This window comes from Podarcis tiliguerta (assembly GCF_965153285.1).
Source record: "Podarcis tiliguerta genome assembly, chromosome: 11".
NCBI classification, from domain to species: Eukaryota; Metazoa; Chordata; class Lepidosauria; order Squamata; family Lacertidae; genus Podarcis; species Podarcis tiliguerta.
In genome coordinates this window covers 3,514,713-3,540,547 of record NC_139544.1, presented here as the reverse complement: position 1 = coordinate 3,540,547, position 25,835 = coordinate 3,514,713, and the positions used below count along the sequence as shown (strand labels likewise).

The following is a 25,835-nucleotide window of genomic DNA, read 5'->3' as shown; positions in this document are numbered from 1 at the left end:
CCCTTCCGACTCGATGAATCTATTATTCTTGTGAAAGTATAAACATATGGCTATGTTATTTTAACTTTTAGAGCTACAATAATTATTGGGGTCCATAAGAGTATGAACAAGATCCCAAAGTGTTCATCATTAATTTGATTAGCCACTCCAGTTAGCTCTGGATGTTAACCAATAGAAAAAATCCTTCGGTAAGAAGTAATTTTGTCATATTTCAGGACTGCCTGTTTCACAGAAACATGACCGGAGATCTAAAAGCATTTGTAGATAAGTATGGTTTTGATGTCCTTGTCATTTTGGCCAGCTACTTATCAGAAGAAAGGCAAGAAAAAAGGCAGATAGCAGTTTATTCAGAAAACATGGAGATGGGCAATCAGGTAAGTATCACGAAGGAAAGAGTAAAGTAATTCTGTCTGTGTTCTAGAACAGAAATGCATCATTACATTCCCTGTTGGTCTTTTAGTTTTGCCATAGCATAGGATGTATGAGTCATAGAAATTACATTTATTGAGTGTGTTGTTATCTGTGAGCAACGATGCAATAAAAACACCATTAGATGATTAAAGGAGTGGTGAGGGGAAGAGAGAAAACAAATCGTCATTTTGTTAAAAAGAAATAAAATAATTTTATACAGTATACCCAATTTGGATCCTTCTTCATTTCATAAACATCTTGAGATTTGTCCACATCCCCCCAACCCAAGACTTTCTAGTTAGAGAAAGATTAACCACAAAAGATATCAGTGTAATTGCCCTAGTCCTGGATTTCTCTGTCATTTTAAAGTCTACTACTAGCATTGCTGTAATTTATTACCACCAGACTAGGTGCTTAAGTGGGGCCTGGATAGGGCAGGGGGTGAAACTGATTGGCTCAATCTGAGCAAGTTAAGAGGCTAAGGAGTGAAAGCAGGAATTTGTGGTTTTAATGTGGGTTTTAAAATCTGATACTGTTCTGTGTTCTGTTTCTTTGCTTCCTAAACCCCCTAATACATCTCTAGGGGGCTTCTAAAAAGAAAACTTTCTCAGTAAAGTTTGTTTTTAACTTTAGATTATGCAACAGACATGATAAATACCACTGTATTTTTCCTCAACAGATTTGTTGTGAATTAGAAGAATGTCAGAATCCTTGCCTAGAACTGGATCCTCTGGAGTATGGATGTGATCAATTCCTCATTTATCACCAAGAAAATTCTTCAGCCAATTGCGATGAAATTTTCCTGCTAATGAAAGACGTTATCAGCAGGAGACATCCAGAAATGGCACCAAACAGTAGAACATCTTCCACTGAAGCGGTTGCTGGAAGCGCTCCACTTTCTCAAGGATCTTCTGGTATTATGGAGCTTTATGGCTCTGACATTGAACCACAGCCAAATGTTGTCAACTTTATAGAGAACCCTCAAGATCATAATGGATCTGTCCAAGCCCATGCTGATGCTAATGTAGATCTTGTGAGTCCAGACAGTGGGCTTGCTACTATTAGAAGCAGCAGATCCTCCAAGGAGAGCTCAGTTTTTCTTAGTGACGATAGCCCAGTAGAAGGAGCAGCATCTCATCACAGTTTCCTTTCCGGTTTTGATTCCTATAGTCCCATTCCTGAAGGAGCAGTAGCTGAAGAAGAAAAATCTCAGCCTAGGAACAGCAGCAACCATTTTGATCTATTCAACTTTGATTTAGCACCAATGGCTACAGTTCAGATGGATTCTTCTCATTCTGTGGACTGTTCCCCTCATGATGACTTCTCCCATGACAGTGGTTCATCAGAAGGACAACCACCAACTGACTCAAAAGTAATTGATGAGACAAATCTATCAGAATGTGACATTGCAAATTATTCAACTGATTTACCAATGACAAGAAAGGAAGAAGATGACACAATAAAATTTAATGAGTGTAGCCACCGGCAAGAACATCCTAGTATGATGGACCTAGAAAATGACTCTTCCTCTCATCCTAAAGTGTTGAATAAGGTTGAGAGGAGAACTCCACCAATCTCTATGAACAGCCGTGTGGAATCTCCACCTTTAGATGATGGGCCATCTTTATTTTGTCCACAAGATAAAATTAAAGAAAATAATGAAACTGATTATGTGAACAATTCTCAGTCTCGTACAAGATATGGGAGCTGGTGGGATGGGTTTCAAATAGATTCCAAAAATGATGTTACATGGAGTTCAACTGAAGCAGAATCTGTATTTCAGAGTCCTGATTCATGGAAAGAATATAAAACAAGTCTATTACTGAAAGAGCAAACTGATAGAAGAGCTTCAGATTCAGTCTGTATACAAGAGCAGCAGAAGCGTATGGATTTTGCAAGAGCAGGTATTTGGGAGAACAAGTTTGGTGTTGCCCAAGTTAAGCAGGATTTGGGATGCCATCAGAAAGACAATGAACCAATGGAGGACTTTGCTAGCATGTGGAATACCAGTCAACCAGTTCCTTCAATTTCTGGTCCATGGGGTAATACCAATAGTAATGGTGGACACATCAACTCAAATTCACCTAATGTTTGGGCAGAAATTGATCATGATGGTTCTGGACATTCAGAGCGTACATGGAATGTTCCTCAGGTAGATTTTGATCATATTTCCCCAATGAAACCTGATACATGGGTTATGTCTAACTGTTCACCAGAACACTCTGAATGCAATGATTCTGAACATCTAAACAGTCAAGTAGACCTAGGATCAAAGAATGAAGGACAAGATAGTTCAATAAAAAACAACAGAACATATGAAAATGCAAATAATGATATGAGTGGCATGCTGAAGAATGTTAAATTGGCTATGGAACACCAAAGGGATACTGTACCTAAACCCAAAGAATTTGAAAATACCAATGGATGGGCCATGTATGACACAAACATTAGAAAAGAGGCACTTGGAAATCTTGTCTCTTGGGAAGACCCCTTCCTGTCATATAGAGAATCAGACTTTAACACCTCAAATACATGTGACGATTTTATTGTTTCTCCACCGGACACAAATTATTCAACATCTGACTCATATGTATCACCAACAGGGGCTGGAGATGAAAAAGAGAGTGAGGGCAAACATTATGAGCCAGTCTTGGACCAAATGGTAAACATAAGCTCGGGTGAACCTGAAACATACAATTTTGGAGATTTTAAATTACCACAAACATCAGCGGTATGTTCCACTGATTCTGACTATGGAAGTCGAGGCCCCTGGGAAGCACCACTTAATAATAAGAAGCAACCGGAAGCAGTACATTCTGAAACTACTATTATAAAAAATATTGATTTACTTGATTTGAAACAAAAAGGTGCTACATATTTTTCAGATGACTACTGTGATCATGAAAGTAGTCCTTCAAGCTCTGAAGACACTGGAATAATGATGTTTTCTACAGAGAAAAATAGCCACTCAGCTCTAAACAATACCATAGATGTTGAAGGGGAAAATGCTGAAGTAAGTAGTGATGTCATCCTTGAGGACACAAATGACATGGAGAGAACATTTTCAGTCAGTGATCAAGTAAAAAGAAACAAACAATCAGAGCAGAGCACCAGACTTCTAGATAAACAGTTGAACCAGTGGGATGAACAGCTTCAATACAATCAACAGGCTGGATTAGAGCACAGTGGCATCTTTTCTGCCTCAAAGCAAGTAGTCAAGCAATGTCAAAGAACAGACGAGGGAAGTGGGCAAGTCACCCCTGAAAATATTAGGAATGAAATGATGCAAAATGACAATAAAGACTTGATCCTTCCATTCCCTCTCTTGTCTAGTAATAGTTCAGAGGAAAGCAGGGCAATTTTTGGTTCTCCCAGGACACCAGAAAAAACAAGATGTAGTGACAGTCTAGAAGATGTAATAGCAGAGCCAGAGGACATAAGCCTGCCATTTTCCAATGAGACTCATCCTGTCAATGAGGAAAAGAAGGGCGGATCTCTCGATAGCAATGCAGAATATTTTGCTACATCTCCCAAAAAAGAAAACAAGCACCTAGTTCATAGTCTTGACATGGATGCTTACCCAATATACAGTTTAAATGTGTTATCCCCATCTGAAAGTTTGGATAGGGAACTGTCTGCACAGAAGTTCCCTGAGAAGGAGAGTGTATCCCCAAGTTCCCCTAGAGGAGAAAACCATCAAGGAATGCATTATCCAGAGTTGGTTGAACATCAAGATGCATGGGATAAATTGGAGAAACGTATCTCTAAGTCAGAGCCATCAAGTTGTTTGCTACATGATGAATTGCCAGTACCAGTAGGAGAACATCAGGAACATCAGGAATTTGATGAGTCAGTTGCTGACTTGAGCATTCATAAATCTAATTTGGAAACTCCTGAAAATGTTTCAGAAATGCTTAGCAGTCATGGAACATCTTTAGAGGATAAAAATCAAGAGAGATCAATGGAAATACAACAGGATTCATATACAGAGTATACTCAAGCCCTGGATACAATGGATAAGCCTAAAATAAATGATTTGTTGTCAAATGGAATGGATTTGTCTCACGATAGTGAGACTTCTGAAAGCTTGGAGTCTGAGAATAAGCTTTCAAATGAGAAATGTATTGATATTATGCCTCATCATGAGTTGTCCCATATTCTAGATGCCTGGAATGTATCGATGGATGAACAGGCACAGTCTGTTGGAATAAGCCCCAACATAAATGAGGCACTTGAAGGGTCAGATACTATGTATAATTTCCCAGAAGATATTCCTATTAAAGACACCTACTACAAAGAAGACACCACTTGTAGTGGTTCCATTGACTATACACACTCAAGTGCAACCACTCCCGATACAAGTGATTTTTCTACAAATATGCATATTTGGGATAGCTTTCAGGTAGCTAATAATCAAAAAGAAAATGAAGATGCTTGGGACATCACAACTGATGGTGAAGAAGCATCTGGGAAAGAGTTACCCGAGAATAAAAGCCAAGAAGATTCTGAAACAAGCACTGAACACAAAGTGCCGAAAAACTTAGAGCTTTGGAATGCTCATGTGGATGATGATACAGTCTCCTCATTATCAAGTCCTGGAATTGATGTAGATTCAGAATACTTGAGTATGCAAGAGACAGGAATACAGGCAGCTCTACATCCTAACAGACTAGAGGCTGACACACAAGGGCAAGAAACAAACCTTGCAATTGATTCAGAAGGTTCAAGCACTCCGTCTCATTTCAAGGAAAATGTCCAAGTAGTCACATTAAATGAAAATTCAGAAAATCTTAATGCTCTTGACACTTCAGTGGAGGATTATGTTCATGAAACATCTGAATGTTTAGCGCACTGGGAAACAATTCAGGATGAAGCAGATGAACATACTATACAAATGTCTGATATAAATCACGAAGAAAACCATGGCCCAAAGAATTCAGATGCTTGGGATGTAATAATGCAAGGTCATTCTGAAACCACATTAGATAAAAATAAAAAATCCATAGTGGACAATCTTAGATTTCCAGATGATTCCTCGGAATGGTGGAATTTACAAAGCCAAGATGAAAGTTCAAAGGAAGGTGCACAATTTTATTCTGATAATGATTTAAAAATGAATGACACAGTCACCATTACACATGGTGCAATGCAAATACACACAGAAAAAAATGAAAAGCGAAAAGAACCAAATTTCCACGATGCTGCTAAGTTTGAAAATGAGTCTACTCAAGATAACAGAGAATGTGAATGCAGAAATGGAGCAAACTCACTGGCTAACAAAGAAGAACAGTTGGATCAAGGTACTGTGAATTTTGAAGAGTGTTATCCACTGTCCCCATCCTGTGAGGATGAAAGTGGTGTAAAACAAGAATCCTCTGTTACTAATGTTAAAGTTCAAGATGCTCTTAAACACCCTGTTCCAGAAGACTGGCAATCAAACCTATTGAACGCACTTGCTCAGGTCGATCCAACACTTGGTCTGCTAAGAGATAAAATGAATGCACCATCTATCAATCCAAATGAAGTAAATGTAAATCCATTAGATAAAAAAGAAACCAGTGAACAATTTCCATCTAATCCTCCACTACCTTTAAAACCAGTAAGGAAACCTAGCCCAAGATGTGATGAAGTTACACAGGAAAATTCATTTGTTCCAGATATATTACAAAACAACAACCCTAGTGATTGCCAGGCATTTACTGTTGATCCAGATTTGTGGACTAATGTTGAACAGCCTTTCGTCTTGAGAACAAATGGTGAAAATCCTGATATATTAAGTCACTGTGATCAAGACAGCAGTTCACAGGCCTCAAGTAGCCCTGATGTTTGCAATGAATATGAAAACAAGGAAGCTTGTGCCCAATCTTCTGTCCTAACTGAATCTGAAGAAGCTATTCAGATGTCTTCCATGCTGTCAGAAATATACAAAGACATAGACGTAGTCTTTAATCAGCAGTTGACAATTGACAGAGAAGAGTTATGTCCTGAAAGTCTGTGTCTTGATAATGAGACAAGTCTTGGCGAGTCCCAAGTCGCTGGAAATGAGGAGTTATCTGAAATTGGAGAGGAAACTGTTATGCATGAATCTGACATAGCAAATAAAACTACTACTGAACTAGAGGATCTTCCAAGTTCCTGTAGTGAAAATTTGGAAGCAGAACTCATAAATCAGGAAAGCAATGCATATGAAAATAAAAACTTTGAAGAACAGGAAGGTGCAACTTCCTCAGACAAAATGAAGTCTATGGATCCTGCTGTTGCTCTGGTTTCACCTACAGGGATGGATGATCAGCTGGAAGCATCAGATATGCATGGCATCAGTAAGATGTCAGTTGCCACTAAACCATCTACCACACTGAATGAAGTTAATCCCATTGCAATCTTAGACAATCAATCAGAGAAAAGAGTAGAAACCAATGAAATATTCAGAAAGATACATTCATTGCAAGCCTCCCTAGAAGAAGAAAATGAAGATTTCCTCTATGGTGCAAGAAGTCAATATGCCACTAATATTCTACAAGAACCTGAAAATTTGCAGGAGAATAATAGCCCATGGGTTGTAGGATCACTCACAGAACAATCACCACTTGCATGTACTTCTCCATTTGATGTATCATTTGGTCATGATTACACTCTTCAGAACGGTGGCATGAACATTTCAGAATGTGGCACTGTTGATATCAAAGGTGAGGTTGCAGAATATTCTCAAGCAGATCAAGGTTGGGAATCACTGTTAGTAGAGTCTGACGGGACTCCTGGATCTTCATGCACTTTGAAAAAATTTGAATATGAAACAGATTCAAGTAATATTGAATCACCCACGGGTGTCAATGATATTGATCATTCAGAATCTATAGCTACTGATGTCAACAATGAGATTGCAGAATGTACTCAAGAGGGTCAAGTCTGGGGATCATTTCTGTTAGAATCCAGAGAGACTCCTGAATCATCATATGCTTTAAAAGAATTCAAATATGAAACAGATTCAAGTAATATTGATTTATCAGGTGCTGGAAGTGCAAGGAGTATTTCAGAATCTAAGCCTAGTGATTCCGATGGTAAGACTGGGAAATGTTCTCAAGAAGATCAAGATTGGGGATCTTTATTGTTAGAACCTGAAGTGACTCCTAAGTTGACTGATTTTTTGAAAGAATTTGAGTATGAAGCAGAATCAGTTAATATTGATTCACCAGCAGATGGAGTCATAAGCATAGCCAATGGTGAGTAATTAATGCATTTACTTTTAGAATGTGTGTTAGACAAATATACAGGAGATGTAGTGTGATGCTGACATATAGTACAGTGCCATGCATGTGCTTCCGAGTTTTAAAACTTTGTGCTTAAATATTTTCTTTGTCATTCCTGTCTAAAGAAGGCAATATTGATTATTACTGTTTCACATACTGGCAAAAGAAAGAAAAATGAGACTTTGTTGTCATCTGCATGTATCACAGAATATTGTATTTATATGCTTTTTAGCAATCTAGAATATCTTGCAATTAGCACTATACTTATTCACTAAGCCACACTTAAGCAAAGAAAAAGAAGGGGAATAGAACAGGAGGAGGAGCTTAAATATAATGTATTCTGCTTTTAATATTATCTTGATCAGTAACTTGACTACTTTAACTAAAATTGTTCTTTTTAATTTCAGAATCTATCTGTTATACACTTCATAATGCAAGTGAAGGGTGCAAGTCCATAGATAAGTCAGAGATGATAAGACCAGAAAGAAAGGAAAAGACAACTTTGAAAGAAGCCGAAGATCAATCTTCACTAGAGATGGATTATGTCCTCATTACTGGCGAAGAAACTGTATCTTTGAGGAAGGATATCTTGGGAACACAAGAAAGTAATTTCACTTCACAGGAAGCTACAGCAGTAGAACAAACGAATTCTCTTGAAACCTTTTCAGCAGAGACCTCGGATACATTTCAGTCACTCTCCATAATAAATGAAAGTGAAGGGCAGTCTGCTCTGGAGACTGAATGGGAATCTTTCTATTTGGAAGAGAAAAGTTCTGCTGTTGTGCCTCAAAAACTGGGAGATGAAAAGAAATCACCCAGAAGCCCTGCGCAAGATCAGGAATGGACTATGGTGGGCCAAAACGGCGTGAATGATATATCACCTGAAGAAAACCGTAGCATAGACACAATAGAGTCACTATCTAGACACCCTGTTAAAGAATTAGAAGGTGTTTTAAGCCAGGAATTGATATGTGAGACACAAGATGAAACTCTGCTAGAGAGAAACCCTCACAAATCAGGGCAACAAGAGGATGGGAAATCACACAATAAAGGGACAGGTGCTCTTTTATTGCAAGTTGTTGCTGGTGATGGTGAATTGGATGTCCTTTCACAACAACGTTCTGCCAATGGCATGGTAACAGAACAAGAAGCAGAAGAGGAGACCCAATTTGTTGGCAGTGAAAGAGAACTCAGTCCTGTAACAGGGTAAGGACAGGTCCACACATTTTATTTCTATTTTCTTCTGTATAAATGCGGGGCAAATGGTCACAGAACCTCTGAGAAGCAAATGCTATTTTTCATTACACAGATGGGGTTCGATAATAGAGTCAGCTAGCAAAAGAGCTTCTGGTTAAGCAGGATGGGATGTTCAGTTTTTACCAAACTCTCTCCCACCAACTGCAGCCCTCCATACAATACCCTCAGGAGGAGCTTTTGTTGCAGATTGTAATGGGGAGGGGGCAAAAACCCAGGGCTCGCACCTTGTACAAGTGAAAGTGCTTTCTACAGACACAAAGTCACCACTGGATACTCCCTATAGACTTTATACCTTTTCTTTCTTTCAAATTCTTTACTAACAATGACAGGTTTTTTAAAAAAGGATCCTGCAATTCTTTTCTCTGTCTTAACCCGAGTAGGCCTTGCACCTCTTGAAAGATTTTGCTATGCTGAATGCAGGGATGAAGAGTGTTGTGCTTCATGCATTGGATCTTAAAAGGGAAAGGTACCCCTGCCCGTACGCTTAAGAGGCCGGGGGCCAGCGCTGTCCGGGGACACTTCTGGGTCACGTGGCCAGCGTGACGAAGCTGCTCTGGCGAGCCAGCACCAGCGCAGCACACGGAAATGCCGTTTACCTTCCCGCTATAAAGCACCCCGCCGCGGGGATTCGAACCGCCGACCATACGATCGGCAAGTCCTAGACGCTGAGGTTTTACCCACAGCGCCACCCGCGACCCGCATTGGGTCTTACACCTTTCTTATTAAAACAGCTTCTCACCTACCTCTGACCAACTTCTTTCTTTACCCACTGTTGGGATATCCTATTCCTAACAAGCATCTACTCTAGGGATGTATCGTGATGCTCTACTTTTAGACCAGAAGTTCAGTGTTCTTGTTAGAGTCCTGAAGTTTACAAGTGAGGATTGCAAGTGAAATTCTGATTGACTTGTTCAGGGAGTGGAGATGGAAAGGAGTATCCTGGAAGATGGTGTGGCTAACTGAACAGAAGTACTCTGTATTTCAAAGTTTTGTCCCAAGTCCCATTTGTACCAACCTGTTGTGAGACTGATCTCTCTACTTGAGTTTTGGTTAGCAAGGCTCAAGGACGTAGACAAGGTGCTTGGACCAGTCAGGGTGACTTCTTGTGCTCTGGCCCCTTGCCACTTATGGTTGATAAAAACTAGTTGGGAAGGGACAGCTGGCTGGGCCAGGGATGTGCTGCTTTCTTGTGTGAGGGGGTGGTCCCTGCTTGCTTCAAGGATGAAGTGCTAAAACAACTCAAAAAAACCTTCCCTGGATTTGGAAAATCTAAGCAATTATTGTCTGCCAGTCTCCCCTTCTTAGGCAAGATTCTTGAAAACCTGATCCAGGTGCTCTTGGAGGAAACTGATTTTCTAGATCCATTTCAATCAGGGTTTAAACCTGCCTTTGGCACAGAAACTGCTTTGGTTGTCCTCTGCTGGGAGAGAGAGAGGGGAAATGTGTCCTTGTTAATTCTCCTTGACCTCTCAGTGGCTTTTGATACCATTGGTGTCAGGGCACTGAGGATTGGGCACTTGGAGAAGAGAAGAGTGACTTGGAAGAAGGAATCAATGATCTGGGGCAGCCTGTAGCAGCCAGGAGATGAGAGTCAGAGGCAGGAGAAGCTGCAGGATTGGAGAGTGAAAAACAGGTGCATGAGAAGGGAGAGATAGGCCAGGTTAGGGTAAAGGGCTCCTCGCCCTCTCCTGCTCCACTGTCTCCCAAGACAAGAAGAGGATTGAAGTGGAAGGAACAGAAACAGGTTGCACGGAGACATAGTTTTGCCTGCTTGCATGCAGCTCAGGTGAGGGAGATACATAAGCTGAGGTTGGAGGTGAGGACTACCTGTTGCTACAACTGCCTCATTGGGTGGACATCTAGAAATAGCTGAGGCATTTGAGACATAGGACTGATAGACATGCCTTTTCCTAACTTGTAAGTGTACTTTTGACAATAAAGAGTTACCTTCTCACTCTGGACATGCCTTGCCTGACAGCACCATGACAATCGACCATGGTATACTTCTGGAGTGGCTGTCTAAGTTAGGGGTGAGTGGCACTGCTTTGGATCTACTTGGATGGTCAGTTCCAGAGGGTGCAGCTTGGGGAGTGCTCTTCAGCCCCTTGGAGCCTTCAATGTGGAGTTCCTCAGGGTTTGATTTTATTGCTCATGCTGTTGAACATCTAAATGAAACCACTGAGTGGGGTCATCCAGAATTTTGGAGTACATTGTCAGCAACATGTTGATTCCACACAGCTCTACTTCTCCTTTACATCTGCAGGTGAGGCAGTGGAAGTGCTGGGCTGAAGGACAGTATAGAAATTTAATAAATAAATAAATGCTTCACTCCTTATACTGCTGGCAAAACTCTGTTCTTCCTCTGTGAGAAATGAGAAGGTTCATGTGAAGCATTGAATTGAAGTGGTTGCTGCTCCCCTCTTTAGCATATATGTTTGGTGATTTTGACAAAAGGCAGCACGCAGGTACACCAGCTCTTATAAGAGGAAAGATTGTAGTGTTGGTAACAGTTGCTGTCTTTGTCGCATGGGAGACAGTACAGGAGCTGGTTCTGGGAACACACACAGCCACCAAAATGAAAGTACAGCTCTCATGGAAGCCAATCTTTCGCGGCTGATAAATGTGAAGCGTTAAAGCTTTCCAGGGCTTAAATGTAATTTTTGCATTCCTACAGTCCTGTTTTGTCATCTGATACCCCCAAACAATACATATAACCACACCGCCATACTATCCTTTGAGAACAGATTTTGATCTTTCATTTCAAAATTAGTTAATTCACATGCAAATTGTGGAAGGTTTGCTGATTGTTTTGTGACTTTTTAGCTGCTCCTAACAAAGGTGTAACCCTGTCATTTGCAAAAAAACAAACAAACACCATGATGTTAGATTGGCAGGGAGGCAATGTGTGTGCAGAGCAACTGTTTACACAACTTTCCTCGTTGACATGATAAATTTTGTTTGTTTGTAACAAATTTATTTGAAACCAACTGTTGTGCAACTTGGTGCAGTGTGGTAGCTAACCAACTGACTTACAAATTGAGAAGTCGGGACCTTGGATCAAATCTCACCTTGCCATGGAGGGGAAAGGCCATAGCTCAGCGCCAGCACCTGCCTTACCTGCAGAAGGTCCCAGTCTTGATCTTAGACATGTCCAGGTAGGGCTGGGAATGCCGCCTGCCTAAAACCCTTGAGAGCTGCTGCTCTCAGTATTGTCAGTGTGGACAATACTGAGCTAAATGGGCCAGTGCTCTGACTCATTGCTTCCTATCTTCCTATCAGCTTCAGAATGGCTAGCAAGTATTGGCATCCAGAAGTTCCTAAATCAAATCTTGCCTCTGTCATGAAGCAGTAAGTAGCCTTGGACAAGTTGCCACCTCTCGCACTCTGACCTTTAACTTGAGTTGTTGGGTGATAGCCCATGTGTTTAATCCGTGCTGAAGGAAATGCACTTCATTCTTAATTACTCAAGTACCTGGTCCACTGGGCTCTACTTTTAGAATCATAGAATCATAGAGTTGGAAGAGACCACAAGGGTCATCGAGTCCAACCCCCTGCCAAGCAGGAAACACCATCAGAGCACTCCTGACATATGGTTGTCAAGCCTCTGCTTAAAGACCTCCAAAGAAGGAGACTCCACCACGCTCCTTGGCAGCAAATTCCACTGTCGAACAGCTCTTACTGTCAGGAAGTTCTTCCTAATGTTTAGGTGGAATCTTCTTTCTTGTAGTTTGGATCCATTGCTCCGTGTCCGCTTCTCTGGAGCAGCAGAAAACAACCTTTCTCCCTCCTCTATGTGACATCCCTTTATATATTTGAACATGGCTATCATATCACCCCTTAACCTCCTCTTCTCCAGGCTAAACATGCCCAGCTCCCTTAGCCGTTCCTCATAAGGCATCGTTTCCAGGCCTTTGACCATTTTGGTTGCCCTCCTCTGGACACGTTCCAGTTTGTCAGTGTCCTTCTTGAACTGTGGTGCCCAGAACTGGACACAGTACTCCAGGTGAGGTCTGACCAGAGCAGAATACAGTGGTACTATAACTTCCCTTGATCTAGATGCTATACTCCTATTGATGCAGCCCAGAGTTGCATTGGCTTTTTTAGCTGCCGCGTCACACTGTTGGCTCATGTCAAGTTTGTGGTCGACCAAGACTCCTAGATCCTTTTCACATGTACTGCTCTCAAGCCAGGTGTCACCCATCTTGTATTTGTGCCTCTCATTTTTTTTGCCCAAGTGCAATACTTTACATTTCTCCCTGTTAAAATTCATCTTGTTTGTTTTGGCCCAGTTCTCTAATCTGTCAAGGTCGTTTTGAAGTGTGATCCTGTCCTCTGGGGTGTTAGCCACCCCTCCCAGTTTGGTTTCATCTGCAAATTTGATCAGGATGCCCTTGAGTCCATCATCCAAGTCGTTGATAAAGATGTTGAATAAGACCGGGCCCAAGACAGAACCCTGTGGCACCCCACTAGTCACTCTTCTCCAGGATGAAGAGGAACCATTGATGAGCACCCTTTGGGTTCGGTCAGTCAGCCAGTTACAAATCCACTGAGTGGTAGCATAGTCAAGACCGCATTTTACCAGCTTCTTTACAAGAATATCATTGGGCACTTTGTCAAATGCCTTGCTGAAATCAAGGTAGGCTACATCCACTGCGTTCCCTTCATCTACCAGGCTTGTAATTCTGTCAAAAAATGAGATCAGGTTCGTCTGACATGACTTATTTTTCAGAAATCCATGCTGACTATTGGTGATCACAGCATTCCTTTCTAGGTGCTCACAGACTGTTTGCTTAATGATCTGCTCCAGAATCTTCCCTGGTATTGATGACAGACTGACTGGGCAGTAATTATTTGGGTCCTCTCTTTTCCCCTTTTTGAAAATAGGGACAACATTTGCCCTCCTCCAGTCTGCCGGGACTTCGCCTGTTCTCCAGGAATTCTCAAAGATGATTGCCAGTGGTTCTGAGATCACATCTGCCAGTTCTTTTAATACTCTTGGATGCAGTTCATCTGGCCCTGGAGACTTGAATACATCTAAACTAGCCAAGTATTCTTGTACTATCTCCTTAGTTATTCTGGGCTGTGTTTTCTCTGCTGAATCATTTCCTCCAAATTCTTCAGGTCGGGCATTGTTTTCTTTATCGGAGAAGACTGAGGCAAAGAAGGCATTGAGGAGTTCAGCCCATTTAGACCTGTCCAGATCCACTTGTCTGGGTGTTCCTGGTCTCCATTGTGAAATGCTGGAGGACTTGACAACCTGGAACAGTGTAATTATTTTTCGCTCTATAGGACGCACTTTTTCCCTTCTAAAAAGTAAGGGAAAATGTCTGTGCGTCTTATGGAGTGAATGCAGGCTGCGCGGCTAAGCCCAAAGCCAGAACAGGGAGACGGAGCGCTCCATCTCGCTGTTCTAGCTTGGGGTTATCTGCGCAAAGCCTCTTCAGGGCACCGGGGTGCCTTCACCCTGCTGCCCTGCGGAGGCTTCAAAGGCTGTCCCCGAAGCCAGCACAGCAAGAGGCTATCGCAGAAGCCCAGATCCCTCTTGCTGTTCTGGCTTCTGGGGTTCAGAATTATTTTCTTCTTGTTTCCTCCCCCCCAAACTAGGTGAGTCTTATCATCCGGTGTGTCCTATAGAGCGAAAAATACGGTAAATAGTTGCCTGGGCTTGGATGTGGAAGCCAACAGCAGTAGCCTGGTGCAATATGAAATGGCTAGCTGGGATTGTGCTTTAAAGAGGAAACTGTCTGAGATGGATCCAGGATAATGGCGTACATTTGGATTTTATTCCCTACTCCCCAAAGTGCAGCCTGAGCTAGCATAATCTAGTACATTGATAGTTTGACGTTTACTCCACCAGCACACCCCACAGAATTTTCCAAAGAATTCTTTTTCATGCAGAGTATGAAAAATAGATATACTATGTAACTTGTGCTGCTCAACTCTGCACCACAACTTAACTGCTAAAATGCTTTCACTGAGCATGTCAAAATAATTATGTCTCATACTACCTTGAAAAATTGGGTTTGGGCTATTGATTAGAAGTTTGCTGCTTTTATCTTTCTCTCACCGTAGATTTTTACTTCGTCTCTGGATAAAAAGAGCAAAGTTTTTCAAGCTCTGTCACTGATTTTCTTAGTAAATGTGGATATAATTATGCATGTGTGTATATATATGCATATATATTCCGAGCTTGACACAACTCCACAGGGGCCATTAAATTAGCATAATTTGCAGATGAATTCTAGTGCTTCTCAGAGCTGCTGTCGCTTCTGGTATATACAGCAGGGTATCCAGAGGCAGGTGATCATCCTTATTTAGAAGTACCACTAGTCATGTGACCAGAAAAATGGTGGAGATCTGTATTGCTAGTGAGCTGCTATAGAAGGGAGATGCTGAAGCAAAGTATTAAAGCATCCTTTTTTTTATTTTCACATTGGAAACTAGCCTTCTAAGCTTCTAGAAGGTAAGCACATTGGTTTTCGTACTGAGAGATTGACAAGGAATGTTCTTTTTCTACTTAAAAGCTCTATTGTTGCAGCATTGCAAGGGTGGGTAGAGAAGGGGGAAAAGAATATTTGTCAGCAGGATGCAAAGCGTCCACTGCCTCATTACAGGGGGAAAATAGGCAGCTGTGCCTTAATTCCGTCACATCTTTTTATGAAGGGAACGGTACATGCATTTGATGGACTTGTCATGCCAGGAAGTGGATGCGTTTTGTGCAATTAGGGAACAAAACTTTCCTGTGTCTTTAATTGCTTAAGGCTCTTCATTATTGTCATTTCTGCACAGCTTTCCGAGGAAGGGGGTGGGGAGAGAATCAAGGCACTGCCACTGTCTAAGGGGGCTAAAAGCCTGCTTAACCAAGGGAGCGTTATTTGCGATCCCTTCTGCCTTGTAGCCCGGTAGGCAGACACAGCTGCCCTGTCTTTGATCCTTTGATCTGAAATGAAGCATATGACACTTTTTTCTTCAAGCATCCTCCTGGATTATTCGGGTTAAAAAAAGAAAAGAAAGATACTGTAATTTTTCAAGAGAGAATTGGGTGTCAAGTGGACAATGAACAGGAATGCAAAGCTTGGAAAGTCTTATGAGCACTTTTGAAATGATAGCCAGAATTGCTGCTAGTTTAACTGTCAGCGAAATAAGATTGAAAAATTCCTGTGAGAAACTACTTTGAGGAGTAGAGGGTTTAAAATATGAAGTCTTTAAAGCATAAGTGTAAAGAAAGATGTTGTACATGTGATTAATCTGATGGTTATAAATGCCTGTGAAGCAGAGTTGTAAATGGGGTGGGAAGTAGGCAGGTCAGTATTATGCCTTTTTAAGCCACGTGAATTCTTAGTCTATAAAGCGGTAGTCGTAATGTCTTACATCATGAAGCTTATAAAGCAGTTAGTAAAATGATAAATAACAGTCTTCCCTGAGAGAACACTGTGAACAATCCTGTAGCTGTTGTGGCAATGCAACATGAAATGAACCCTCTTTAGGAATCTCAATCTGACGTATCTTCTCAGCCACAATAGCTTTCTCCCTCATTTCCCCTCATGTTTTCTTTCTACTGCAAAGATAATAGGAACTTCCATCTTCCAGTGATCAATGCTGTCTTCCATGCTGTCTGGGGCTGATGACAGTTGTAGTCCTAGAGGCACCAGGTTGGCAAAGGCTGGTCTAATCTTCAGTGTAGTGTAATAGGAAGTCCAAAAAGTCTATATAGTTGCACCTTTTTATATGGCTGCTGCTAATCACCTTGTGGCCCCAATGAGGCAGCTTGGTTTTCTACTTTCTTTTTTTAAAAATCACGGTACTCTTCTAGCTGATTCCTACAAAAGATGCTGCCCTCCCCTTCAATTCACTGAGCTCCCTCTCTTCAAAGCTCTCCTCTCACATTCAGACTTCTGCAGCCTTTGCATTTTTGGCTTTGGTAAATCCCAACTTGACCCACTTATAGCCACTGAAAATGCTGTTGCTAAGACAGTTTCACTGGTTAGGGCAGTTAGTGCACCAGATTCTGACATCAATTCCTTTTGCAATGGGCTCAACTCACTTCCTCTCCCCCCTCCCACCGGCCAATATTAACACACCTACTTTCCCATTTTAGGGCTTTTCAATGCATATTCTCAACCTAATTTTTGCATTTCCACATACAACCAACACTTAACAGCTTGGATGAACAGCCTATTAAATCTATATAGCCCAGGGCATCCTACCCTCTATTTTCTTCAGCTTTTCTTTATAAAAGAATTATGCTGCTCAGTATAATAAAAGTATCTATGCTGTCTTCATAGAAAATAATAAAAGTACAAACAATAGCATTCAATAAGGTTCCTAAAATCTAAGTGAAAACAGAACAATACTGTGGACAGTATAAGCCAGTATAGGCAATTCAGCATGGAGTCCCGATTTGCTTATTATTCTTTTATGCCTAGTGCAAAGTTTTGTTCCTGGCTGAAACTCATAGATATTATTGCATACATACAGTATTAATAAAATATTGTTCATATGATTAATACTGCAATCCTATTTACACTTTCCTGAACAAAGTAAAACATAGTAGTAAATATGGATATGATAATGCTTAGTATTAACTCCTCCACATCTTAGTAATGCCACCATAACATGATCAGGTCCCTGTTTAAATATACCCTTTGTTTATTATTTTATTTTTTAAGCAGGGTGATGCATACGTAGCTAGCTGTGAACGATTTGTTGAAATAAAATATTTTGGAGACCATGCTATTGTCATTGTCATGACAGGGGTGGGGGCGGAGAATAAATAGGACTGAGGCCACCCTGTGATAGATGATCGGTTGCATTCATGTTTCCCTTTCAACCAATGGCAAAAGTTCTGCCATCTTCATACTTTATTTCAATGCTGGTTAAATTTCAATGCTGGTAAAATCTTCATGTTGTTGTTGTTTAGTCGTTCAGTCGTGTCCGACTCTTCGTGACCCCATGGACCAGAGCACGCCAGGCACTCCTGTCTTCCACTGCCACCCGCAGTTTGGTCAGACTCATGTTTGTAGCTTCGAGAACACTGTCTAACCATCTCGTCCTCTGTTGTCCCCTTCTCCTTGTGCCCTCCATCTTTCCCAGCATCAGGGTCTTTTCCAGGGAGTCTTCTCTTCTCATGAGGTGGCCAAAGTATTGGAGCTTCACCTTCACGGTCTGTCCTTCCAGTGAGTACTCAGGGCTGATTTCCTTAAGAATGGATGCGTTTGATCTTCTTGCAGTCCATGGGACTCTCAAGAGTCTCCTCCAGCACCAGAATTCAAAAGCATCAATTCTTCGGCGATCAGCCTTCTTTATGGTCCAGCTCTCACTTCCATACATCACTACTGGGAAAACCATAACTTTTACTATACGGACCTTTGTTGGCAAGGTGATGTCTCTACTTTTTAAAATGCTGTCTAGGTTTGTCATTGCTTTCCTCCCAAGAAGCAGGCGTCTCTTAATTTCGTGGCTGCTGTCACCATCTGCAGTGATCATGGAGCCCAAGAAAGTAAAATCTCTCACTGCCTCCATTTCTTCCCCTTCTATTTGCCAGGAGGTGATGGGACCAGTGGCCATGATCTTCGTTTTTTTGATGTTGAGCTTCAGACCATATTTTGCGCTCTCCTCTTTCACCCCCAATAAAAGGTTCTTTAATTCCTCCTCACTTTCTGCCATCAAGGTTGTGTCATCTGCATATCTGAGGTTGTTGATATTTCTTCCAGCAATCTTAATTCCAGCTAGGGATTCATCCAGCCCAGCCTTTCGCATGATGAATTCTGCATATAAGTTAAATAAGCAGGGAGACAGAATACAGCCTTGTGGTACTCCTTTCCCAATTTTGAACCAATCAGTTGTCCCATATCCAGTTCTAACTGTAGCTTCTTGTCCCACATACAGATTTCTCAGGAGACAGATGAGGTGATCAGGCACTCCCATTTCTTTAAGAACTTGCCATAGTTTGCTGTGGTCGACACAGTCAAAGGCTTTTGCATAGTCAATGAAGCAGAAGTAGATGTCTTTCTGGAACTCTCTAGCTTTCTCCATAATCCAGCGCATGTTTGCAATTTGGTCTCTGATTCCTCTGCCTCTTCTAAATCCAGCTTGCACTTCTGGGAGTTCTCGGACCACATACTGCTTAAGCCTGCCTTGTAGAATTTTAAGCATAACCTTGCTAGCGTGTGAAAGGAGTGCAATTGTGCGGTAGTTGGAGCATTCTTTGGCACTGCCCTTCTTTGGGATTGGGATGTAGACTGATCTTCTCCAATCCTCTGGCCACTGCTGAGTTTTCCAAACTTGCTGGCATATTGATATGCCAGCAAAATCTTCATACTTTATTTCAATGCTGGTTTCACTCTAAGAAGAAAAATAGTGGCTGGCTGTTCTGTTATTCCGTAGCATTTATTTTGGAAATATTGAAGAATATGAATGATGGAAGATGCTACCTTTGAAAAGCACACTCTCTCCAACGCTTTCAGAATGGACGTTTTTGTATTTTCCTTCACAGTGTCTTTTTTGACCATCTTAGGGGGGAAAGCAGTTAAGTATTGCTAGACGTCTTAGCAGCAATTTAACACCAAAATAATGCTGCAGTTACTTCTGTACTGAGCTAGGGATACCAGGTGCTGGGAATCCCAGGTGGGGAGAGTGCTGCGGTGCGCAGGTCATGCTTGCAGAACAGAATGCTGGACTCGATAGGCCTTCAGCCTGAACCAGCAGGGCTCTTATGTGTGATTCAAGCCCTGCTGTGGGAAGGTATGTGGAACCTCCAGCAGTAAATCACTGTACACCTTACCCATCCAAACAATGGTTTCCTCATTTGCATAGGTATTACAAATGGATTTGTAGAAAATGAATAAGCATTTTAACTTCCCTGACAATAATTTTGTTGATTGCATCAGGCATTTGTAGCACCCTGCTTGTGGTTAACGCTTAGCTGGAATGAAATATTCAACGCAGCAATAGAGAAATTAAAATAATTTATTTGTCAGACAAATAAATGATAGGCACAGTGGTATATGGTTACCAAAGCTCTGCACCCCCAGCCCTGATGGCCAGCACTTATATTTCCTCAGCCCAGCCCCCTTACTCCTCCTTTGGTTGCCTCTGTCCAATCAGCCTGGTTGAAATTCCTATTGACTGTTTGCTAGAACCAATCATAAAAGATACACCCATTTCCTATTACCTTTTATGGGAGACAAAGAGCTATATTTCCTTCTATTCATAAATGGCAGACAAGTAGCCATATATCTTACATTTGCCTCGACAAGGCACCTTAATTACCAGATCACCTTTTGCCCTATTGCCCTATTGCCCTTTTGGCAACAGGGGCAAATGGCTAAAACAGATGGCTCATGGTTTTTAAATTCTATCTTAAACAGAGATCATGAGTTCACCTTCTCACACACCATCAATGAAAGAAGTATCTAACATAAGAATCTAACATTTCTTACTTTCTACATCCTTTGCATCATTAAAGCCAATATATTTCATACAAAACATAGATAGATTTTTTGGAAGAAAGGCCTTTGCCTGAGAAACTCAGTAAAGAGAAAAACCTCTTCATTTTACACCCCCCTTTCCCAGCCAGCTGCTGTTCCTATTAGCTCTTGCCCTTTAACCTTAGGAAAATGTGGCTGATGGGAGGTACATGGTAAACTATTTACCAACTCTTAATTAGTGTTTTTGCAGCTTGATTGTATTCTGTAATATGTAGGGGTCAATATAACCTTTGCTCCCTAGCCTGTAATTTCCTTTTACAACTTTGAGGTACTATTATAAATCAGGGGGCCCTGTTCAAGAGGATAAACAACTGCCAAAGTACTTAGCCAGCTGCTTTTCTGCCTGGCATGAAACATACAAACATATTTTTAAGCTCATTTTAAAATACATGCCTTGATCAGATGCCTCACATTCACTTCACCTTTCCTCCCTCAGTCAACAATGATTTACTAGGCAATTTAAAATTTGCATTCATTCACATGAATTAGAACAAGGAAATGAACTATAACCTACCCCTGCCCAACCCTAGAATGTGAAAAAACTTAACATGGGATATTAAGTGCTTTAGGTGATGATTATGTAATTTATGTACATGGTGCTTTTCAAAGAATGAGAAAGCAAGATACAGCAGAGACCAGAGAGGAAGGAAAGGGCTGTGAAAACAAGCATAAACAGGGAGAAAATATACAGTTGTTTCGGTTACATGTATTTAGTCTTCAGTGAATGGGGTTGAGTTAATTTCTCCCATAGGAAGCTCCAAAACAAAAAAGGTATTTCCAGGAGAAGAATCTGTGATTATATCACATGTGATTATATTACTCATAAGCAGATGAAGAAGGCCGAGCTAGCACTCCCATGGGAAACTCAAAAATCTCAAAAGACCTTTCCAAAGCTATACATTTTAGCTGGGTTCTGTGAACTAATTTGATCCCTCTGCATAGTGTTGATATGCCACCCATCAGATATACAGAGTAGCTCTTGAGAGGCAGCTCTTGAGTTGCAGCATCAGCCACAGCAATTTCTTGGTCTGCAGAACAAAGAAGTTTGGTTTTGTTTGTTGGGCCATCTAACAATCTGCCGAAACTCTTCCAGTACTAAGAAGCTGGGGCTAGGAATACAAACCACTTAAGGTATAAGTTTTCTCTTTTTAGTGTTCAGGAGATTCTCCAAACAGGGCGTTCTTACAATTCAGAGCCCTAACTATGTAAAAATCCAGTTTTAGTAACTGTGTTCTTAAACTGCCACTGAGATTCTTTACACTGCATATGAGGCATGATTTAACGTTAGATATGAGGCTCGCTCCAAATGTTTTTGCTTATGTATTCCAGCAGACCCTGAATAACTTTGCCATTTGCCAGTTTGACAGTGATTGAATTCCTGTAAGTTTCTCGGCAGCTGATTGGTTGTGTCTCAGGTTCTGCTGCCATCCTCTTCGGCTGCATACATGTCTTGTGTTTGAAGTACATGGCTTTCCCAAAGTAACCTGGGAGCTGTAGTTTATTGACGGTGCTGGGAGTGGGAGCTCTCTGAGGGGGAAACTACGGTTCTTTGGGGGAGTATTTTAATTGCATACTGTATTATACACAGTCACTATTTGGTACTACCCATTTCATCTAGTCATACTAACATTCTTTTGACAGTAATGAACTTATCTGTTATAAGCTTACTAATAGCTCACAGCATCTCAGGCCCTCTGTGGCTCACCTCTGTTAAAATTTTTGCTTGTGTATAGTAGCTTTACATGCCCTTTCTTGCCAAATTGTTGGCTTAGAACCAACTTAAAAGTTTATTTTCATAGCCACTGTTTCACCATATCAAAGGAAAGTGTTGCACCAATTCTTAACCAGCATAGTTTCAATTTATTTGTGTGGGTTTTTTATTCCTTTGTACCCTCACTTTATTTTGAACCCTCAAAGAAAGAATATCATTTATGAGAGAATGAGCATTGCTCAGTGTCAGTGCACATTCTTTGTTCCAGCTAAATAAACCTAGCTCATGTGACTGGGACCTCTGCCTGGGATGCTGGCAAGCTGCTCTCAGTCAGGGTTGATATTACTGGGCAAGATGGACCATTAGCTTTTAATGATAGGTTCTTATAAAGACAGATTTTACTGGGCAACAGGTTTTGTGCTTAAGTGAGCCTAAAGGAATCGGGTTCTGTCCCCTGTGGTTTCAGATGTTATTTCCTTCCTCTGAAGCATCAGCATTGGACAAAAAGGACACAGCAGGGAGGAGATACTATGGGCAATTCATATTGTCACCAGAGTTGGGTGCCTGCCCCTCTCTCTGCCAGGCGGTGGCAAGAGCCCTGGGTCCCAGGCACACACACAGGGTCTGTGTCCCTTTAGAGAATGGAAGACCCCCAAAGGCACCAGCAGCCACCCTCTTCTCCCTGAGCACACAGGAAGCTGCCACCTCTTCCATGGGTAAACTAGCATCCACTGCCTTCCTCGCAGGCGTGGGTTCCTCTCCCATTTCTTCAGGCACAACTTCCAACTCAGCAGGAGCCGACTGCTCTCCCACTCCAGCCAGCTTATCCTTTTCTCCGTTGCATTCACCTACAGCCTGCAACTCCCCACAGCACGAGCCCTTCAACTGCCCATCCACCGATTTTGACATCTCTGGCAACCCCTTCCTCTTGGGTGCCTGGCAGCTGGACTTCCAGGTCACTTCCCATCTTCCAGCAGGGCGCTCCCCTTGCACAGCATTACACTTTTCTCCCCAAAGAGAATCCCGTTGCAATGGTCTATCAGTTGGTCTATTTCATTGAACTGCTTGTTCACATGCTTACGCCACTGTTGGTCCACCAAGGGGAGTTGCTCGAGGAATGTTGTTGCTTTCCTCACCTCATCTGGAGTCACATCTTGCTTTCCTTGACTGTGCCACACACACTCCTTTCGCAGATGGTTGATCTCACTGCACCACTGCTTGTCCTCCAGCACCAGCTGCCTACACAGGAACATGGCCTGCTGCCAAAGTGTCACTGCCTTTTCTGTCTCTGCTGGTTTTCTCTCCAGCTCTAGGGTTGTTGGTTCTCCTCCCACCATTTTTTACTTCAGGTGCACGTCACTCCTAGGCCTTCTCTCCAGGAAACACAGATCCCACTTCTGACACCAGTGTTACAAAAGTCGGGTGCCTGCCCCTCTCTCTGCCAAGCGGTAGCAATGGTCCATGGGGTCTCGGGCACAGGGTTCGTGTCCCTTTGGAGAATAGAAGACACGGTGGAGACTGTTGTGCTTTAAGAAATACGGTTTATTCACCTATTTACACCTTCGGCCAGCATGGACAGAGTCCAGACCTTATGGCATGGTCAGTTCAAAAAGCAGTAGCCCAGGCATCCTACTGCCTCCCTCTCCAAGATGGATCTCACCACTACCCCAACAGTTACCTTGGCAACATTCCAAATCCCCAGTCTCTGTTCACACCTGGGGGCAAGAGGGAAGTTCTCTTGTATTGTTAATGGCCCTCTATTGTTCTCTTGATAGCCATAGCTGGGCCAGGTTGGTTTGCATAAACCAGCCCAGGAATTCTCTGTCTGCCACAGCTCTGCAGTTTATGTTTTAATCGATATCCCAATTAATCCAAATCCTAGCATTTATTCATTCCTAGGGTTTAGGGGGGACCCTCCCAAAAATCTATAACAATATGTTACTGGAGCAGCTGCTGCCTGGTTGTATCTCATACTACTCTGCTGGTACCTGTAAGGAAGAACCATATAACTTAGGCAACTGCCATGGTTCCTTCCCATGTCAATGCCACCCAACCTCAAAGGATGAATGATACAAGTAGGGGAAAGAACCACATAATTGGTCCAAGCCCCATGATTCATTTATTATTTGTATGGATGTTCCCAAACCAACATGAGCTCTAGAAGCATGGAAGTGGCAGCTCCAGTACAAAACACAAGGTAACATTGCACAAATAATCCACAACACCTTAACAAAAATCCAACAGCAGTGAAAAATATTGTGACTATAAGGGAACAAAAGGAAAAGTGAAAAGAGGTAGGAGGATAGAGATTAGTAGAAAATTGCATGTTACCGCTGAGGTGGGCTAGCAATGTATAGAATAATAAGTTGGGGGAAAGATAATAATTTTTATCTCACACTTAAAGATATAAAAAGAGCAAGGAGGCATCTGCAATACATGATTGCTAACATGTCACATCACAGATTCTTTTTTCCCAGGCTGTCAGTGTGATAGAACTCAATCATATGGTGGCATGAGTATCAAAAGTGCTGAATTCTGTTGATACTGTATAGATAACAGCCTACTCTGTTATTTATAGCCTAAACTGTAAGTGTGACTAACTAGGCTGAAATCCTAACCCTATTTACCTGGGAGTAAACAAACTGAATTTATTAAGATTTCTTTTGGGTAGGCATTGCTTTTTCAGAATGCATCATATCCACTGGGAACATCACAGTCTTTCCGCTCTGACTGTGTTCACACTCCCATTTACCAGGCACTCATTGCGTTTCCAGTGCTGGCTTTTAAAATACGTGTTCACATGATGTTTTCCAAAATGCCTACCTATCCTGTACTTTGTTATAACATACTGCTATTTGATGTATTGTTTCTAAAACCAGCTTAATTCCAATTCGCTGTGCTTAAGGGCTGTAATGTGAACACATCCTCAGCTTAGCTCCTCATCTATATATACCTGTGAATGGTAGACCTAGTGCTTTTTCTGGGGGTGCGCAGGGGTACGCATACCCCTAAACATTTTCTGAATCTTTGTACTTTTGTCCATTTACTGTATTTATTTTTTCTGATTTGAACTATAGAATGATGATTTTCTTGAGTCAAAATGAGAGTACCCCTAAACATTTTTAAAGAAAAAAAGCACTGGGTAAACCTATTGCAAATCTACTGTATTACAGTATTGGGTAAATTAAGATGACAAGGATAGTAAAATACTTCATACTTGGAGTAAAACATTTCAGTTGACAGTAATGATAATATTTGCTACAAGAGTCAAATCTTAACTGGCTGAGATGGAAATGCTCACTTCTTAATTTGAGACTATTTTAGCCCTGACGTGGTATAGAATAAAATAGAAAATGTTCAAGATTGTCATTTGCTGCTTCAGGCTCAGTCTTGCCGGGTGGTTGGCAGCTGCATGTTCATCTGAGATGCTTTTTGCTATCATTCTATTCAATCCTTTATACAGTACTGGAAGCAAAAGTGCCCTGAATACAAAATGTTTTGGCCACAGTGTCAGCGATGGCTGGTGCCCTTTGGGAATGGTAGAGTGGAAAAAGGCAGGGAGACCAAGAGTAGGTGGAGCAGAACCCAGTGGCTGGTGGAGCCAACCAATCCTTCGTTTGTCCCCGTCCTCTTCCCTGATTAGTTCTACAAGGGCAAAGCAGAGACTAAGGTGGAGGAAGCTCACAGCCAGGGCTCCTTTGACTGGTGTCTGGGAACCAA

General features: G+C 41.7%; 1 protein-coding gene across 11 annotated transcripts in view; it reads left to right on the top strand.

The window, feature by feature from the left end:
• Nucleotides 1-25,835, top strand: part of PRUNE2 (prune homolog 2 with BCH domain) — a 160,010-nt gene that overhangs the window by 98,923 nt on the left and 35,252 nt on the right. For all 11 annotated transcript variants that reach the window (XR_014502924.1, XR_014502925.1, XM_083403289.1 and 8 more), the window contains exons 7-9: nucleotides 216-374; nucleotides 1,091-7,631; nucleotides 8,066-8,864. Coding sequence is in view for 9 of the 11 variants with exons in the window: in XM_083403289.1 (XP_083259415.1) it covers nucleotides 216-374; nucleotides 1,091-7,631; nucleotides 8,066-8,864 (7,499 nt within the window). In the remaining 2 variants the exon portion in view is untranslated. The remainder of the gene's footprint in view (nucleotides 1-215; nucleotides 375-1,090; nucleotides 7,632-8,065; nucleotides 8,865-25,835) is intronic.